At 37.5% G+C, this 21,523-nt stretch overlaps 1 protein-coding gene across 1 annotated transcript; it reads right to left on the bottom strand.

Annotated features, from left to right (window-relative positions):
• Nucleotides 1-8,075: 8,075 nt before the first annotated feature.
• On the bottom strand, nucleotides 8,076-8,708 carry LOC134536543 (mucin-2-like). The gene has a single exon (XM_063376277.1). The coding sequence runs from the start codon at nucleotides 8,706-8,708 to the stop codon at nucleotides 8,076-8,078; it is 633 nt and encodes a 210-aa protein (XP_063232347.1).
• Nucleotides 8,709-21,523: the final 12,815 nt, after the last annotated feature.

Below are 21,523 nucleotides of genomic sequence, written 5' to 3'. Positions count from 1 at the left end.
AATGTTTTGTGTTTATTAAGTGTAACCAGATTAAATTTACACCAATTGTTTACTTGGAAAATGTCATTTTGTAATAAAATACAGTCATTCTGTGTTATTATATTCCTAAATATTTTTAGATCATCGGCAAAAAGTACTCCTGTAGAATGGTTGAGAATTTGAGGCAGGTCGTTTATATATAAATTAAAAAGAAGAGGCGATAATGTGCCTCCTTGAGGGACACCAGAAGAGATACTAAACAGGGAAGAATTGTGGTTATTAATTGTAACATAAAAACTTCTATTAGTTAAGTAATTAGAAAACCAGTTTGTAAAATTTTGAGTTAAACTAAAGTTAAATAATTTTTTAAGAAGTATAGAATGGTTCACAGTGTCAAAGGCCTTGGCTAAATCAAAGTAACAGGCATCCACTTGCCCTCTGTTGGTAACCTCTCTGTGTATAGGATTTAAAAAAGTAAGCAAGTTAGTGGTGGTCGATAAAACCTTTCCTAAAACCATGCTGACTGCTCGATAAAGTGTTCTTAAGCTGGAAATTTAAAAATCTAAAAATTATTTTTTCAAATATTTTAGAAAAACCATTCAGTAGAGAAATAGGCCTATAATTGTTAACATTCTGTTTGGAGCCTTTTTTGTGGATAGGTATCACCTTAGCAGATTTCCATTTCTCCGGGAAAACAGAGGATTGTAAACTAAAATTAACAATATGCAGCAAAAGAGGGACTAATAATTCAGAGCAGCCTTTTATAATGAAATTAGGTATGCCATCAGGAATAGATACTAAATGTATATTGTTTGTCACAGGTTGTTGGATACATGTAGAAGGTTCGTAGACATTGGAAAAATATTTAGCGTATCCATTGGCTAGTTCAGCGGGATCATTTGTAATAGTTCCATTAATTTTTAGAGAATGCTGTTCATAAAAGCCATCTTTCATTAGTTTGACATATCGCCAAAATTTTTTAGGGTTAGTTTTAATATAATTATTGGTATTTCGAGTTCATTGAATTTTGTCTCTTTTTATTTAATATTTTACTAATTTACGATAATAAGAGAAAAGTGAATAGTAATAAGTGTTGTTGTTTCTTTTATAAAGCTTATGGAAATGCTTCTTTGGCTTTAATGCTTGAATTAACTCACTGGTAAACCAAATTGGAAATTTAGATGATTTTTTGTTTGTCATTGGAATAAAGATATTCATATTTTCAACTACGCAATTGGTTAGTTGGTCAACAAGTTCATTTACATCCATAGAATTATAAAAATCTGACCAGTCATGATTTTTGATGGAATTGAAAAGACCGAGAAAATCACCTTTTTTATAGTTTCTAAACGTTGATTTAATGTTAGAACGGTTTTTGAAGGACTCAATCTTGATGTTGATGTTTAATGCAGGATGATAAATATCTTCTTTGATAAGAACATCATAAGCCTTTGTCACTGAACACAGCTGTAGATTGGTTAAACACAAGTCTAAAAGATTTATATGAGTTTGAATATTGTTGCACTGTTTTAGACTATGTACAGATATAAAGTTAAGTAAATGGCGCACCTTAGTGTTGATGTTCATAGTCGCCTGATGGAAAGGGTTAAGATTAAGATTATTCCAATCTATACCCGGTACATTGAAATCACAGAGTATCAAAATGTCATCGTGAAATGAGGAGAGTTTATCTTCTAAAAATTCAAAATATATGCGGACAAACTCTGCCATTAAATCTGGAAGTAAATAGATATTTCCAATAATTAAAGATTTGCTAGAAGATGATTTTATTTTAAACCAAACTGCTTCAACACCAGGAAAGTCAAAAACAACGTACAGTTGAACAGAAATAAATTTTGACTTCTTAACAGCAGATAAAACACCACCGCCTCTTGATTTATTGGTTTGTTCAGCATTTCTGTCATTTCTGAAGACATGGTATTGGTCTGTGAAATAGTGTGATGTAATGCTATTTGCATTAAGCCAAGTCTCAGTTAGGCAAATAATATCGAAATGTGAGCTAACAATATTATCATAGAACTCAACAGACTTAGTCCTTAATCCTCTGACATTCTGATAGTAGATATCAAACTCCTTAATGTTTGACGTTAGGACGTGAGATTAAAGTGCTCCTCTGGACACCAGGGATGCTGACGCACATACATTGGTTGATGCACGGCTAGGAGTGGGCCGTGGCTGAACGTTCGGCTCATCGTTAATTGTTTCGTTATTTAGAATCTGTTCCTGGTGTAGTTTGCCGTAAAAGGGGCTTATCATACAGCCACTAGGCCAAAAAACAATGTTGTTTATCCTGTTGAAATCATTTTCAAGTACTGAAACATGGAATGATGCATAAGAATTATATTTGGTTCTCAGTTTAGTCACCTTGATTTGCGATAAATTTAATTCATTTGACATGTAGTCAATGATTTCTTTTTCCTGTACTTGAGGATCAAACCTGGTAACAAAAAGAGCCTTTGTTTTTAAGTAAGGTGGTTTTGAAATAGTTTTCAAAGATGTTGTGTTCCTGATGCCCACTTTCATTTGAGATTTTTTCTTTTCAGGTTCACGTTTCAATTCGTTGGTTGCAGTAATTCTTTTACTGGGCAGACGTTGCACCAGTGTCAAGTTGTCATTGTCAGCATGCTGCGTCATGCGGACTGAGCTCTTGACAGCGCGCGAGTAACGCTGAGTAGAAAGTAGGTCATCTGCAGGTGTGACGTCACTGGAACCAGCAATGGACACGAACGCATCGGTAGCCTTGTTACTAGCAGGATTCGATAGTACCTGATTGTATGAAATACCCTGATTATTTTTTACGTTTAGACTTTGCCTAAGATGAATCCGTTCTTGCTTAATTTCATGGGTTTCATTTCGTGCGTCAAGAAGAAGTGTTTTTAGCACTTGATTTTCACTACTCAGCTCATCTACTTTAACACACACGGACTTTATCAATTTGAATAGTTCTTCCATGCTCATAGCTTCAAGCTTTGTATTATATGGCTTCAGGACTGCTGAGGGTGGATGCTGATCCAGACATCCAGAAGTAAACGAAGACCGATTTTTGGTCGGAGATCTTATCATGTTCATGTGGTCAGCAGAAATTAAATCGGTAGCTGAAGCATCACTGAAAGATAATCCAAACCCCGGGAATTCGGGTTGATCTAGGAAAGACGACTCAATATTGATAACACATTTACATACACAACTATAGAACGATTATTACGAGCATAAACACGGAGCGCGCGCACAAACAACACCGGTCTGCGTGAACACACGGCCGCAACTGAACAAATCAGCAACATACAAGACAGGCAACTGGCAGCTGATCTGCGATGTGCAGAAGCGCTGGAGAAATGTGCTGCCGAAATGGGCAAGAGCAATTTGTTGCAAACACGTATTGCGGAATCATTGGAAACATTGCTTAGTGGTGGGAGACCGTGTTTACATAATTGAATATTAAAACAAAATGTATGTTAAGCAACCGCTGGATTGTATTTATTAACATTCCATATAAAAATCATCTGCATTTTATTAATATTATAAAAATATTTTATTTTTTGAAAGTGGTTTTGGGTACAATTTAACAAACTCACAAATAATAGGCACCATTTTGTTGCAAATTATTAAATTAATAAAAGGTAATACTGATTGAAACATTTATCAAACCAAAAACACTTGTTTTGAATGAATTTTACTTGAAATTATGTTATTTATTTACACTTACCAATATTATCTTTTAACAGAAATAAAACATAGGGATCAAATCAAACAGTAAACATTTGCTTAATGTATATACTTAAGGTTAAACTGAAAATTTAAACTCTAGGATGTGCAAAAACTATAGTCATCACCTTTTAATTACATAATTTGTCAAATGTACATAGGTTTTGAAAAAAAAATTCATGTTTATTCTAGTGCTAAATTTATATGCATAATGATATGGAGTTAAATTACTACATTAAAATTATCTCAAAAGATTGTGGTTTAGTATAAAAACATTTGCATATGAGTAAGTATAGGCATTCACAACTGTGATTGAATAAAACTTTTTTGATGGATGCAACATAAAAAAATCGAAACCAAATCTTAAATTTATCGCTCTTTTTTCTACCTAAAACTTCAAAATTAAATCTGTTAAGTACCAACCTCTGAAATTATTACTTTCTCACAACATAACTTAAAACCAATCAAAGCATTACGAAATTATTGTGTATGGGTGGTAACTGTAGTAAGATACTTAAAACTAATCAAAGCATTATGAAATTATTGTGTATGGGTGGTAACTGTAGTAAGATACTTAAAACGTATGCTCAATTATTAACCTGCTGCTCACATTTTAATAATACACCGAGAAGTTTTTTCAGGTATAAAACAAATTGCTAATTGTTAAAAATATAAAAAAAAACACACACAAAAAAGAGACACTGCTAATTGTCTTCTCCAATATGTCAGGTTATAAATTTTTGAATATTGAAATCTATACATCATTAATAACCATCTCACCGAGTTAAAAAGATAAAATAAATTATCGTAAGGGTTTTTCGAAAGAAAGAGAACGGAAACAGCTTCTGCTGAATTTACATTTCATTTATGACAGGCTGCAATAGAATATAACAAGCCTAGTGTGAGAGTATTTCTCAACTTTTCCAAATAGTGAATGATATCATACCCATAAATAAATTAGCAACTCCTGAAATAAGAGAACCAGAAAATTACATATTAATGTATCATTTCAGGAACAGATTACAGAGAGTGGGTACAACTGTATTAATGAAATTTATGTAAGTTTTGGTCTGACCACATGCCCCAATAATTTTCATTGTTTACATAAATGATGGGGCAAATCCCATTTTTCTTGAATCCCAAACAGTACTTAGAGCATGCCTCTCAAAACCGAATCTAAGTCTCCAGAGTTCAAAATAAAATAGAAAATAATCTATAAGAAATAATAAAACTATAGTGTTGAACTACTTAACCCTTAAAATGTTTGATTTACTAACCAAGTTTACAGAATAAATACTTGTAATTTTATATATACAATTTAATGTTAAAAGTAAAATGTCTTGGGGAATGGTAACATGGTAAGTATTGAGAAAATGTTGGACCTTATAAAGTTTGGAGGTTGTCGGTTCTGATTTTTTAATTCACCTTACTTTCTATAATATTTTTCTTCAAATATTTTTGCTAGAATATAAAATCTTTAAAATAATAATGATTTGATGTTATTTTAGTATTTGGTTTGGCCCATCTATAATTTACAGTAATATTTTCAGCAACTGTAATACAAATTGCATATGCAGAAGATGCAAAAATTGTAGTTCGCAGTTTAGATGGTAAGGTTTCTAATGATGTTAAAATTTTTGTTTCCTAACTAACAAAATATACCCAGAAACTGATTCAGTTGTCTTTAATTAATCAACATGAACCCCATAAATATATATCAATGAGAAAGTAGGTGCATGTAGCAAAGTGTCATATATGTTACATATGTTTATGTTATACTTGTAATTTAAATCTAGTTCTCACTAAATACTTTACAAAAAATACTTTAATGTCAATACTATCTTAGTATTATATCCTCTAACTAAAACTTGAATTGCTTAATATCGCATATTTATCTTACATATATTAGCAGAACTTATGAAATAATTTTTTGGGAGACCAACAATATTTAAAATAAAATATACCAATAAAAGCAATGTGCATAGTAAAAATGAAACTTTAATAATGCTTGCGTATATGGAAAATCAATGCTAATAGAGTAGTAGTAAGCTACATGCAATAATTAGGAGTAACTATGTACTTAGCATTCTGTTGGCAACTTTTGTTTCCTTGTTGACCACTACTATAATAAACTTGAACAATTTTTTTTTATGGGTGACCTTGTCAGTAGTAAATTTTGATTGGAATTTTAACTGAAATCATAGAATTTGGTAAGCTATATGTAACACATATGCGTATATTGAACTGTTACTTCACGAATGAATTATAGTTACTATAGGTAATAGGACAACTATTATTATTATGTTTATACAGGCGCCACACTTTAACATTACTATATTATTCATAAATATTTCCACTGCTATAAGTGGTTTTCAATTGCGGCTTATACCCAAAGTTACCCATTTCCAATATCAGACTTGCCAACTTTTGAAACCCTCAATTAGTAAAATACATAAAAAATAATATAACACGTGTGAACTGCTCGCGGCAATTGAAAAATTAATAAACTTTCATGATATCACATTTTTTCTAGTAATCAAAATTATGTAATCGTTTTAACATACATTAACATCATTGCAGACCAACAATCATTCTCATAATTTGCCATTATGGAAACAATTTTGCTTAGTATCACATCAAAGAAAAACTTCATTCCTTGTGGTACCCTAAAAATCAACAGAGTGTACCTTTGTTACAATATACACTGCTGTCAGTTAACTTCCAGTAGAATCTCCCTGGAGTACTGGTAATGAAAGCAACCTTGACAATATAATTTTCAAACTTGCATCACAAAATGTTACTACTAGTGGATATAGTTTGGATTCAGAGTCATTGCTGCTGTCGGTCGCAACTGAAAATGCCACAGTTTGTAAATTACAAACAATTTTATAGTTGCATCTGTTGCCATTTCTTTCACGATAGCCGTCGACTTTGTTCTTGCGCAACCAAATTTTTTTGCTACTTCAGAATTTAAAAACAGTTTTCTGAATACGGGCCGGCGTGATCCAAAACATTTAAAGGAATATTATGTTCAACCAAAAAGTTTGTAAACATACATTCTGCACGTATTACAGCATTGTCTGTGCTGTTATTTTTAGCGAAATAATCACTAACCTTTGAACTGACTGCGACACTTTTAACATTTGCGAGATGTTTTGAACAGTTCACGTGGAGATTGATGTCATATATTCCGCCGTGCCCCATGTTGATGTCGCATCTATACACTGAAAAAATGTGAACTGTTTTCCCTTGCTTGATTTAAGAATACACGGAAAATGTATAGCGAAATGCCTGAGAATAATGCGTATCACGTTTCGGCGGCATTTTCTTCTTCACTCTATTCCACTTCTGTTAATTGTGCACATAACACGTTTTTATTAAAAACATGCAATAAATTTGTTTCCTAACCTGTAATAAACAAAATCAAAATTGGCTCAACTTAAACTGAAGAATCACAACATACGCTAATGCACACCATTTTGCCAAACTAAAAATGCTATTTAAACTGGTTCGTGATTGGTTGTAAGCGCATCAATGTAACTCAGGCGGCCAATAAGAAAAGATATACAATCGAACAACAAATTACGTGGTTCGCTGGCCTTCGACCAATAATATAACTCAATTACCGCACTCGTTTCTACAGCAACAATACATGGCAACAGCTTTTACAAACCATACAATAAAACATTTAAGGCGGAGGTAAATACATGTTTTAATAAACGTATCGTACTTAAAATTCGTAAAAAATGCAGACATCCTCGTACAATCGTAAAACGGACGTGATTTTCGTACATTTTACGAAGAAATCGTAAAGGTTGGCAAGTCTACAATATTAATAGTTTGACACACATAAGGTGATTTACACTGAGAAACTAGGTTGCTTACCCATAACTCATATGAAATCACATAAAATATAAGTTATCTATATAGTTATGTTGGGCACAAACGAAATCAAAAGTTAATTTATGATAAATAATAATACTTTAAGTGAATTAAAAATCTACTAACTCAGTTACCTCGGATCACACAAGAATCTTTAAATCGAGACTTCTAGGTGAAAGTTAAGATAATTATGTTGTGCCCAAGGTCTTCAGTTTGAGGAAGGGGGCTGCCTCACCAAGACCAGAAGTCGTGACCAGGAACGGACGGGTTGTAGAATATCGCCACCACTAATGCCACAGGCAGGTGTAAGTCTAGGAGGAACTGGGTGACCTTGTCAGCAGTTGTGGGGAGAGGAAGTTTCTTGATAACCCGGTCGGCACGCTTGTCGGGGCGGAGATGGGTGTACGACTTGTATCCCAGACGTTGGAGTTCTTGGAAAAGGAGCTGGTGATCATGTAGGTTGCTGGTGTAAAATGAGGTACGGTCATTTACGGAGGTGACAGAGAGAGGACCGGAGAGGAGAGATTGGAAGTGTTTGGCGGTGGCAAAGGAGCCGGCTGTGGGCGTGAGGAGGCATGCGAGGTGTTCGAGGAGTGAAGGAGGGAGGCCGGCGTGGCGCCACCGAGGATGAGGCACGAGACTGCGACGTCGTCTGGCGGGGAGGTGCACGAGCTGGGGGTTGTAGAAGAGGGGCCTGGGAGAGTAGTGAAGGGCACAGGCGAAGGTTTTGTGTCAGGTCGGAGCTGCTTGGCGTGCTTCTTGCGGCGAGGTTTGGCAGTCAGGGGATAGTCAGAGGGAACAGCCCCAGCAACGTCGTCGGTGTCAGTGTCGGGCATACTCAGGAGAATGTCGTAGCGGTTGCTGGTCGGAACGGCATCGTCATAGGAGTGCAGATCGGGGTGGGCGCTGATGGTCTTCATCGGTATGATGAAGTCAGTGTCCATAGGAGGAGCAGACGCAGCAGGAAGATCGGATGCCGGCGGTGAGTCGGTTGGCAGTAGCGGAAGAATAGGTGCAGGTGAAATGATCAGCGACGTGATGAAGGCGGTGGTGGTAGTAGTGGTGACAGTCGGAGTCGTTGCAGCACAAGTAGTGGTCGGCAGAGCGAGAATGGCAGGCATCAATGCCTTGCAGATGTTTGGTCTCGCTAACCTTGATACAAACGGACTGGGTGGTCAGCCTGGCCGGCGCTGAGGAGGAAAGCTTAGACACGACACCCCCCCCCTGGACCAAAGCAGCACCCGCCTCCCCAGACCCGACTTGCATCGGCTCTGGTCGCTGTCGGTGTGGTCCACCGTACTGTCTCTGTTGGAGTGGCCGGCTGCCAGTTGTAAGATCGTGGCCAGTACCGGCCTCGGCCGAGGGACTCGGACCAAAGTCGTACTGGCCTCGGCCGATGGCCTCAGACCGAGGTCACTCCCGCCCTGGTTTGGCTTCAACGGGAGGGAGTCCATTCCAAACTCCCCCCTTCCCACCCAATAGGCCGCAACTCGGTGGCACGCAGCACTCTATAAGAGGATCTAGGAACCTTAGGATCTAGACTTAAAACTAGAGCACTCCTTGTGGCCGGCTCAGGAACTAGATGTAGCAGGCGTCGGCGGCTTGCTGAAAACACTATTTCAGAAAAATTATAATTCATTGCGCAAGGTGCAGTAATTTCATTCAAAAGCAGTGCGAAAATATTCCCCTTAATAACAAAATGCTTTTGAAGGGAAACCTGAGCACGGTTGAAACTTTGAAAATCCGGACTATATAGGAAAAATGTGCGGACCACCACTAATTGTGAAAATAGTGTACGTTCGTGCAGCCTGAAGCCGGGAATCGTCCGAAAATCGCCTCGTGGGACACGGCACTCGATATTTCGTGAAACCCTAAGTATGTTGCTAATGGAAAAAATTCCCCTCTCGACTCTGTCGTGGTGCCCGCCTTTTTGCCGAGGCGGACGCTGCGACCCAAGTGCCGCCACGCGGCAAACGGGGTAACCAAATGCACGCGGCGGTCGACCGTCGCCGTGGATACAGAAACAAAGGAAACAAGGTGCGAGTAGAAACGGGCAATTGTAGGAAGAAATTGTATTTGCATTGTTGGTGTGTACTGTCATGTTGTGTGATGAACTGGCACGGGAGTGTTGTGTCTGGGGAAAGAGCTGTTTCGGAGGTAGAAGTACATAACCTCAAAACACGTTGGTGAGGTGGTCCGAGCTCCAAGTGAAATAGAAAAGCGAAACACTGCGCAGCATACTTACCTGGCTGTAGGTTGTTCTATGGTTTGCTCCAGGTTTTTTGTTGATTTTCGATTGAAAAGTGTTTGTTTTCGGTTTGGTGGTGTGTGCAATATTCCTTGAATTTTGTGCACGTTTTCAGGTATTGGACTCTGTCCTCAGTTCACCACAAGGTCGGTTATCTGTGTTTCGAACATGTAAATATAGTGGAGTAGAAATAAAAAACAAAGGTGGAACTAATTCCCACAAAAACGTTTTTGGTCTTAAAATAATCTTTACATGCTCGCTTATTCTGTGCTGAAAATATACATGAATATCACTGTGCAAAAAAAAGTTATTTGCATTATTGTCTAGGTCTGTATTTATCATAACTTGTGTAAAGAGCATGCAGATTTTTTTTATTTCGTTCTTTGTTTTCAGGTGGATGGCATCTGCATCTGAAAAATTCTAAGTTATAATATCTCCAAAATGAATGACGAAAACTGTTTCTTGTGCTCCGACATTCTTGGTGATGGTGCTGCATGTGTGAAACTTACTGCTAAAGGTCTCGCGGGCATTATAAATGCTAGCATACAGCGAGAAGATGAAGTACATAAACTCTTGAATCCTATGCCTACTGGTATTGTGAAAGTACATAGTGAATGTAGACGTGTATATATCAACCCACTAAAAATTAAAAGTGATGCAAAAAAGAAGACAGTACAAGAACCGACTGCTTCGACCAGCTCAAGACTGTTGCGTGGAAGTGTACAGTCATTCAGTTTCAAAGACAATTGTTTATTTTGTGGAAGTTTAATAACAGATAGTGAGTATCGAAAAAAATCTGCAGTTATACCTGTGCGTACTTTTCAGTTTCAAGAGACTATTGTTCAGATATGCAATACTAGAAGTGATTTGTGGGCAGCAAATGTTCATGCCAGATTACTGTCTGTTATTGACTTACCTGCTGCAGAAGCAAAGTATCACCAAGTATGCAGTATTAATTTTAGGAAAGGAGATTCCATTGCAATTAGATACAGACATGAAGAGAGTAAAGAAGTTTCTACATCAATGGGACGTCCTCATGACACTGTAAAGCAGGAAGCTTTTGTAAGATTATGTGAATGGTTACAAGAAAATAGTGAAGATTCAATACAGTTCAAGAACTAGCGAAAAAGATGCAGGGTTTCTTGCCAGAAGGAAACGAGCCTTACAATCCTCGTCACCTCCAGAAAAAGTTGAAAGAGTGGTTTGGGAATGAAATCACAATTTCATTTAAAGATGGGAAACCGAATATTGTAACCTTTGGGAGAACTGTTTCAGACATAATTTTGGATTACCACCAACAGACAAGACTGGCAGATCCTAATCAAGAAAAATTTCGAATAATCGAATCAGCTGCAAAATTGATTCAAAGTGAAATTAATTTGTTATGTAGTAGTATGGATTTGTATCCTAGTGCATCAGATATTGCATCCCTTGAAGAAAACAATAAAATCTTACCACCTGTCTTACAGACATTTATGGATACCCTTATAACTAAGACTGGAAGTGATTTAAAGAAAGCTGCGATAGGCCAGGCTATAATGCAAGCTTGCCGGCCTCGTTCTTTCATATGCCCGATTCCTCTTGGCATTGGTGTACAGATTCACAGAGATTTTGGATCTCGTTTACATATTGATGAACTGTATAGGCTAGGATTTAGTGTATCGTATGATGAGGTACAAAGATTCTTACAGTCTTCAGTTATGGAGGAAAGGAATGTAGATGTGATACCATTAGGCTGCTTTCCCCAATGGGTTGCTGATAATGTTGACCACAACATAGTCACCTTGGATGGTCATAACACTTTTCATGGAATGGGTATTATAATGTGCACATCTGGAGAATATGGTAATGCATCATATTTGCTAACAGAACAAATTAAACGACTGAAAAATCGCCAACTTGCAAATGAAATTTCAAGAAAAGCGAAGATACCACTGCACTTCATTCAGTCCCCGAATTCTACAACCACGAATAAACTCAAATTTGAAAGTTTGGTTTATGAACCTATTCAAAATAATATGTTTGATGTTTTGTGGAGCTGTAGTAAATTATTTGGACAACCTCGTCCAGGATGGCTAGGGTTTATGCAAACTGTTGTTGTGGGTGAGTTTTCTGGTAAAACAGTTACTTCTTTCCTACCAATGATTGACTTAAATCCAACATCTCACAGTTGTGTGTATACAGCATTGAAGTTTGTATGTGAGGAAGCAAGAAGGCTGAATGTAGCTACTCCCATCGTAACATTTGATCAATGTTTGTGGATAAAGGCAATGGAAGTAATTTGTTCCAATAATGAAGGTGAATTTGATAACATGGTGGTTCGACTTGGTGGATTTCACACACTAATGTCTTTTCTAGGAACTATTGATGATTTGATGGGTGGATCAGGCATTGAAGAAGTTTTGCAGACTGTATATGCTACAAATACAGTGCCACATATGTTAACTGGGAAGGCTTACTCGTGTGCACTTAGAGGGCATTTCCTCATTTCTTCAGCATTGACAGCTCTAATAATTGCAGATATATTGAATTGCAGTTCACAAATTGAAGACAATGCTGACACAAATGCAAACGATTGCTCATCAAGTAGCAATACGTGTGAACCTATGGAAGTACCAATGGATGGAGACCTACACTTAAACTATTTGATGGAACTTCATGATAAACTGACCAGAGGCGAAATTGATTTGAAGGAAGTAACTTCATCAACTGTTCTCTTGAAATTGTCTTCGCTTATGGAAAAAAGGAAACATCTTCTGAAATCACAGAGTCGCACTTCAAGACTTTGGATATTGTATTTGAACATGGTAGGCATAGTAAAGACATTTATTTGGGCAGAGCGAACAGGGAATTTTGAAATGCACCTACAGGCAGTAGAACATATGCTTCCCTTTTTTGCTAGTTTTGGCCATAATAACTATGCGAAATGTGCACGCATATACCTACAACAAATGAGAAAACTGAAAGAAACAAATCAAGAAGTATTCAAAATGCTGAATGATGGTCACTTTAATGTAAGGAGTCACGAAAGGAAATGGGCCGGTGTCTGGACCGATATGTGTATTGAACAAACACTAATGCGCTGTACTAAAAGTCGTTCAGGCATAACTCATGGTGGAGGTATGACAGAAAGCCAACGTGCAACATGGGTTATGAGCCATTCAAGATGTAGTGAAATAGCATATGCTATGAGTTTGCTTACAGGCATTTCTCGTATTAGCAGTGAGCAACATACAGAAATATCTGATGCCAGGATGGCGAGGGATTTTAAAGATATGAAGGCAATCATGGAATTTTTGAATTTACACAATCCATTTAATAATTGTTATTCTTCTGATTTACGGAATATTGTCAGTGGTATTACAGATAGTGAGAACAAAGTGACTGCAGAAAATGCTGATATTATTGAAAGAAACATTCAAGACAAACTTACTGGAAAGTGTTTCAAAAATGTGACCATGTTAAAATCCGAACAAGCCGTGACTATGAAAGTATTGAAGAAGGGTATTATCATTGCTGGCAAAACCCAGCATATTGATACTCATCTTCTGACTCAAAGGATGCTCGTTTGCCTCTCCTTGGATAATACCTCAAACGATGCAAGGGAATACTTCAGTTATGAACTGTCTACTGTACCACCATCATTATTTGATCCAAGTACACAGTTAATGAGAAAAACTGACAAATCATCATTAGCAAGAGCACTTGATAGTATTGCTATACATCAATCGAAACGTTCTCAGACAAATGAACGTACATACTTTGTCCTTGATGGTGGGGCGTTGCTTCACAAATTAGCATGGTCTAAAAGTGGCACTTTTGGTGATGTGATAAGACAGTATGAATCATACGTTGCCACTCAGTATGGAAAAGCAACTATAGTTTTTGATGGTTATCTTACACCAAGTACTAAAGATATGGAGCACAAATCACGAGTGAAGCAGTCAGCTGTTGCCATTATATTTGATGAAAATTCACCTGTAATTATCAAAAAAGAAACCTTTCTTTCCAACAAGGAAAATAAACAACGATTTATCAATTTGCTTGGACAGTATTTTCAAGATAAAGGACATTCTGTAAATTATGCAGATGCAGATGCAGACACGTTAATTGTCAAAACAGCTTTAAATATTGCTGAAGAACGGCACACCACTGTAGTAGCAGATAATACCGATATCTTAGTCTTGCTACTATACCATTCCAGTAAAAACATTTCAATGCAGTCTGCCACACACAGTGATCATGCACGTAATATTCAAGGCATGCAGAAATCAATTGGCAAAGAAGGTTGCAAGATTATACTTTTTGCTCATGCATTAACAGGGTGCGACACTACTAGTGCGCTCTTTGGTAAAAGTAAAACTTTTGTGTTTCAACATATTTGCAAGTTGGATACATTATGCAATTGGGGTTCTGTATTTGGCTCTCAAAAAAATGTGAGTAGGGATGAATTGGTAGACATTGGTTGCAAAATTATTGTATCACTGTATGGTGGAAATTTTAACTCATGCACCTTGAATACGCTTCGTTATGACCATTACATAAAGAAAATAGCTTCTTCAAAGAAGGAATTCGATATTTCCCGTTTACCTCCAACCGAAAATTCAGCAAAATACCATCTGCTACGAGTGCATTTGCAATGCATTGTTTGGAAAACGCTAGACACGACAGCAGCAGATCCTTCTTTATGGGGATGGCAGAAGGTAAATGAAGAATTTCCGCCAATTATGACATGTATTAGTCCTGCCCCAGATAGTCTGTTAAATATGATACATTGTTCCTATCAAGTTACAATTGATGAACCATGTTATAATATGAGATGTACGTGCCGCAAATATGGACTCTCATGTACATCACTATGCAAAAAATGTTGCGGGAAAGATTGCAGAAACACAGCAGGAAAAGATGATGAAAGTGAATATCACGAACTGGATATTTAGAAATATATGTTAATATGAAAGGTTAATATTTTTTAAATATTTTGTTTCCTTAAACCGAAGAACACTTGGATTTAGTATCTATGTTATTGAAACATTGACTAGTTTGTTATAATGAAGTAATATGTGCTTAATTTGTTTTAACCAGATATTAATTTACATTTTTAATATTTTGTTCTTTGGTGTATTTTATACCAAAGTAATAACTAAAATTTTAGTGGAAAATTTTTATTTAAATAGCTTAAGAACACTTAGACATGACATATCATTGAAACAGCACCTACTTTGTTACTATGAAGTAATTCTTGAATAATTTTTTTTTGCAGTCACATATGAATGTATATTTTTAACATGTTGTTATTTGGTCTGTTTTTATTCAGAAAATATTAAAAAAGTCTTTGTGGTAATTAGTTTCACGTTCAGGTGTTTTTTTCTCTATTTCTACTCTACTAATAGATAACGATTGCCAATTGCCATCTTGGTGAGTTTCCGACAATGCCTTGATTTCGTGTGGATAGCACAATTCTATGATTTCCTTACCATAACCTCTTTGTGGGACCAATTTCGGTTAATCGAAATTTATGCTTTGTTTACGCTTTTTGCACTTGCATTTTTTTTTTTTTTTTGCTGATAATTAATTCTCGCACGGTTGTTGCTCTCGCCATTGATTCTTTTAATGTTATATATTTCTTTATCTCTATAAATGACTGTTCCTCCAATTTTGATGATGGTGCTCCTTCGCGCCTAGGGGACCTTCTCGCTGATGATTGTATCACTCGTCCTGCATCCCAGGAATCTTTTATGCGCCTTGATGTCTGTGCTACTGTTTCTGCCGTAACTGGTGCGTGCCTTACTGCTAGCCCTACCTGCCAACCAGCTTGGTAACAGGACCAACGCCACTGCCGCCGCTGTCTTGTCTGCTGCTAGGTCCCCTCTTGTGTCCCAGACGCCACTGTCTTATTCGTTGTCTCCTGGTCTGTCGCTCATTGTGCCGCCACCGCCCCGGCTTCCTGAGCCTCCTGTGTCTTCGGGGGTGGTGCAGGCTGGGCAAGAGTAAGTTGCGGGAGGACTCTGCCCCCACGCCCGGGCCTTCGCATAGTGTTTCCCCAGCGAGTTTGTCTCGTCCAGGGGCCCGTCTAGTTGTGGACTTGCCACCTCCGACTCGTCGTGCTCCTACTGGGAAGCGGTTTAAGCGTGACTCCTCTTCGGATGGCCTGCCGCCGCTCCAGCACACCCAGTCATCACTCTCGGTCAGCTCTGTTTCATCGCAGGAACGGGATGCCTGGGTGTGGGGCCCTGCTCATGGCGCCTCCACTAGTGCCCATCGTGCGCCCGCTAGTTCTTCTGGTCGTCCTGCGGCACCGCCTGATGCCGCAACTGCGCGCCCCACGCCCCACCCCATCGGCGGGTCGCAATTCGTGGCCCCCGGTGATTGTGTGCCGTGGCGGTCTCGCGCCTACCGCCATCAAGGATTTGAAAGACATGTCGGGGGATTATCATGCTGCTTTCGAGGCCCGGAATTATGCACGCTCTGCCACCTTTCAAGTGAAGAACAAACACGATTTCGAGCTGATGCGGGAACGACTGCATGCCAAAGGGTTCTCGTTCCACACGTGGGCCTTACCTTTGAGGCAGGCCACTGCCTGCAGATCTACTTGCCGCCGTCCCCGATGTACTTTCATGCTCGAGCAGCCCTTATCGGCCTGCTGTCCTCGACCTGGTCCTGGCGCCTGCTACTCTTGCTGCCCATTCCTTGACGGTCCTTCAGGACTTCACGTCGAATCATCTGCCGGTCATGGGGCTCCTTCGGGTGCAGCGTGGCACTGGGCCCCCGACCCGGAGGGTGGACTGGCGTCTGTACCTTGCACACACTGTGGCGGACGTGGATGAGCTGGATGACACGGTGGATCGCTTTGCTGCTGCTGTCCGCCGTGCTGCCGCTGATGCTGTGCCTTCCTGCCGGTTGCGTCCCGGGGGCAACCTTTTCCCCCCTTTCTCAGGGTCTTGGTGCGCTCCATAAATGCTGCCTGGCGTACTTGGCAACGTTCCTGCTGTCCTGTGTCGCTGAGTCGCGATGCTGCTCGCCTTGGAGTAGGTCGTGTTTGGTGGTAGCTCCTGAAAGTGTGCGAGAATGACCGGGAAAAACGCAAGACAGAACGATGGGACCTGTTCAAGATAAACATGTGAGTACAATGCTTCATTTATCAAAAATCAGAACCTCAAAAAGTGCAATAGTGCAAAAGTTATGAGTGTTTTTCAAAAACCTTAAAACTTTCTTAATAACTCTGGAATTAATATAAATACAGTGAAACTAAATATATCACTAGAAGCAGAATTTTTTTCTGAACCGATTGCAAACAACCGCTTGTTTCTAGTATCAACAGTTTTCAAGTTATTAAACATTTTGTGGAACCTTATCGAGTAGAAATTTCCATGATCCAAATCAGCGAATTCCTTCAAGCTTCAAGCAGCAAATAACAAAATTGAAGAATCAATAATGATTTAAAAACTCTTTACTTTGAATTTACACGATAATTATAACCCATATAATCACAAATTTTTCGACGGACAAAAATACCAAGTGACCCCCCCCCCCCCCCCCCTCCCCCGGTTATATCTCGCACGCAAGTAGGGAGCACACCTTAGTGTGAATAGAAGTAGTTTAGTGTAGAGGAGCAACGAAAATACAGACCCGTTTGCACAGGGTATGAAAACCCCAAGAACACCCCCAAAAAAACAATCATCACAGACCACTCCACAACCAACCCCACAACCAGTATCTGGAAGAACATCTACATCGGAATCTGAATCATGGTATCAGCCGACCCCCGAATCACAGAGAAGAAAAAAGAAAGAAGACGATGAAGGGAAAAAAGACGAATCCATGGAAACGCAAGAAGAATTAAAACGAAAACGATCGGCAGAAGATGAATTAGAAGAAGATATACAGGAAATTAGGCGAGATCCAAAACAACGAAAGGATACAGATTTAGAAGAGGAAAAATCATCAACTTTAGCAACTTCAGCTTCTAGAATTAATAAATATGGCAAACAAATCAAAAACGTTGAAAGATATTTACATAAGGACTCCAGGTTAACCGTAGCAATAAGAAATCAAATTTTTGAAATACTAGACGGTTTACAAGAAGTTATTCTGGAACAGGAATTAGAAATTGTACAACTTAAGACGAAAGTAGAAATGAAAACACAAATAGCACAAAAACCGCCGACGGAGCAGCTCACATACGCACAAGCTACGCAACCAAAAATAAAAAAAAGGCAGGAATCCGTAAAGATAATTATCGAACCTCAACAAAAGAAAACAGACGGTAGCAGTAAAGTCACGAAAAACAAAATTCTGGCAACACTAAATTCAAAGGAACAAAGGATACAGGTTAACAAAATTTTCAAAGGAAATGACCAATCCATAATTTTAGAAGTGCCTACTCCAGAACAAGCAGAAAAGATCCAAAATATTGTCAGAGAAAAGGAACCGACGATGAATATAAAAAATATTGAAAAACGAAACCCAAAAATTATTATTTATGGAATACCAGTAACAATCAAAAAAGAAGAAGCATTTGAATTAACCTATCAACAAAATCTATCGGAATTTCTAACTTTTGAAAAATATATAAAAGAATGCAAAATTGTTTTCGAAACAAAACCTAAAGGATCTGTTAAAAATGTAATATTAGAAATCAGCCCTTATTTATTTTAAATTCTCATGAACAAGACCAGAGTATATTGTCGCGGGTTGAAATTTTGCAGGGTTGTTGAAATCAAATTTAGGGACTTTACTGACGGGACTCTGGGCTGGCTGCTCTGTTCACTCGTCAGCGCAAGTGGCGTGACCATGTAATTGGGGCACGGGGCCGGCGCGGCGCGCTGCGGGCTTGCAGAATTTTGTTTGTTTGTTTGGCCGCGCGCTGGCGCAGCCACGGGCCGCAGTTACTGGGGCGCGCTGTCGTAACAAGCCGCGCGGTGTGGCCTGCACATTGGGGTAGAGGGGGGGTAGTCTTCCCAGATGTTCTAGTTAGTTGTTTAGTAAATTTGACTTCAATAACGAGCTTTTGTTATGGTAGGCGCGGCAGGGCGCGCGAATTTAAGCGCAAGTGAGTGGTGACTCGGGGCTCACTCAGGCGGAGGCTATGCGTCTCACCTGTGGTCACGAGTTGTTAGTTCGTTCGTGATGTAGGAATTCAAGCTTTCGGGCGGAAGCTATGGTCGACGCCAGAGGCCACGAGTCGTTTAATTTAAGTTAGGTCATAATGTAGTCGTCAAACTTTCGGGCGGAGGCAATGGCCCTCGTCACTAGTCGTTTAGTTATAATTTTTAAAATGTAATGTTCGTTCGGATTTTAAGGGCAGGAGAGGCCCCTACGTTAGTTTTAAGTAATCGATCAAGAAAGGCTTTTCGGAAAATGTGAGTATGGACTTATCTTTGTTTTAATTTTAAGTATTAATTATGATTTGAGGTATTCGGAAGGACTAGGGAAGTGTTTAGTGAAGTTCTCTCATTCTCTCTCTTGTAAGGTCGTTCAATCGTTAAGGAAGTAAAGAGATTATTGTTTTAAATTGTAATCCCGCTATTTAAATGTTCTTTAAAATGATGTTGAGTATTTGACTTTAAGAATAAAATAATTTTAATTAAGTATTATGTTATTTTGCAAAATCTCCTTAGTTCAGCTCTCACCAGACATCCTGTACGGGATGACGAACCTATGATCCTAGGTACAGTAAAGTATTTTATGAAGATAAGACTAGTTGATGCCAAGCGAGTTGTTTCTATGTAAAGAGCTACGATTCTCGCCCCCCCCCTCTGAAGGTGGATCGTGACAATATATTCATTTCCAAAGCCACAAAATTAGAGAATTTATTTCAATAATGCACTGTAATAACTGTCAAAGATTTGGACATACCGATAAGAGATGTAGAGAGGAAACAAAATTTTGTTCAAAATGTGCTAATCAAGGACATTCAGAAACCCAATGTAAAAATAAACTTATTAAATGTATTAATTGTATACGTGGGAAAAAAAAACGAAAAAGACTGTAAACAACGCAAACGATAGAAATTGTCCATTTAACGTACTAACATATAACAGGGTAAAAAACAATATAAATTACGGTGACTAGACATATTAGGGTGTATAGTTTTCTCCAGGCCAATCTTCAGAACTCGAGGACGGTAACAATAGACATGAACACCAAAATTATTTGTAATGATAGAATTGACATAGCTTTTTACCAAGAACCATATTTGTATTACAATAAATTTATAAACTTAGATAAAAGTTGGAATGCCACATACTGTAAATCAGACGGTAAATCTTTAACAGCTATCATTACACATAAAGATATAGAAATTTTACAAATGGAACACATAAAACTGAAAGAAATAACTGCAATCATAGCAAAAATAAACAATATAGAAACATTATTAATTTCAGTATATCTTCCCCCTTCTCAAGATTTTGAACACATAATAACCATAATTCAAAACCTATTATAAACACATAGTCCAAAACCACATATAATTGCAGGAGACTTTAACTCAAAATCGTTCGCTTGGTTTTCAAAAATAAACGATGATAGATGTGATAGAATTCTACAATTTATTGAAGACAATAATTTAATAATAGTAAATAAAGAAGGACATCACTATACATTTGATAGTATAAACGGACAAGAAAATATTGACATAACTTTAGTATCCAAAAACCTTTTAAATCACATTAAAAATTGGATTGTAATAGAAGGAATCAGCGACCATAATACAATAGCATGGGAAATTGATAATAACACACCAACTCAAGTAAACAAGGAAAAACGTTTACATAGATTAGTAAAAAATTGGGAAAAAATAAAAAAACACATAATTGAAAATCAAATTAATATAGAAAATAATGAATTAATAAATAATATTAATAAGATTCAAAAACAGATTATAGACTTGTGTACACAAAAATCTACAACTATAAAATCTCAAAACTATGACACTTGGTGGTGGAATAACGAATTGGAAACAGATAAAATAATCTTAAAACATAAAAATAGGAAATATAGACGATGTTGTAAATGTGAGGCAAAAGAACAATATAAACAAGAATTTAAAAAACTAAAAAAAGAATTTAAAACAAAAATAATCACACACATGAATAAATGTTGGGAAAAATTTATAAAAGAAGAAACCAAAAAGTCAGTCTGGAATCTACCCGATAAAATTACTAGAGGAAAAATTAAAAGAAATGAACCAATAAGCAGTATTAAAATTAATGATAAATATACAACCTCTATAAACGAAACATATACCAAATTAATAAATTATCTACTCCCCTTTAATGAACCTCATGCTAAAAATAAAATTGTACCTCTTAAAATTAATAATAATGATAACGAAGCAGAAGAAATTACAATAAGTGAAATAACAAATATAATAAAAACATTTTGAAATAACAAAGCCCCTGGAATAGATACTATAACGATAGAAGTGATTAAAAATCTCTGGCCAGAAATTCAACATAATATCACATATATATTTAACCACTGCCTAAGAGAAGGTATCTTTCTAAAAATGTGGAAAATTGCAGATTTAGTAATACTATATAAAGGAAATAATAAAAATAAAACAAAACCTAATTCCTATAGACCTATTTGTCTGTTACCGGTTCTTGAAAAAATTTTAGAAAAGATAATCCTGCTTAAAATTACACCTATTATAGATACATATCTACATAGAAACCAATTTGG

The sequence above is a fragment of the Bacillus rossius genome, chromosome 11 (assembly GCF_032445375.1).
Source record: "Bacillus rossius redtenbacheri isolate Brsri chromosome 11, Brsri_v3, whole genome shotgun sequence".
NCBI classification, from domain to species: domain Eukaryota; kingdom Metazoa; phylum Arthropoda; class Insecta; order Phasmatodea; family Bacillidae; genus Bacillus; species Bacillus rossius.
This window is presented reverse-complemented; position numbering and strand designations above follow the sequence as displayed.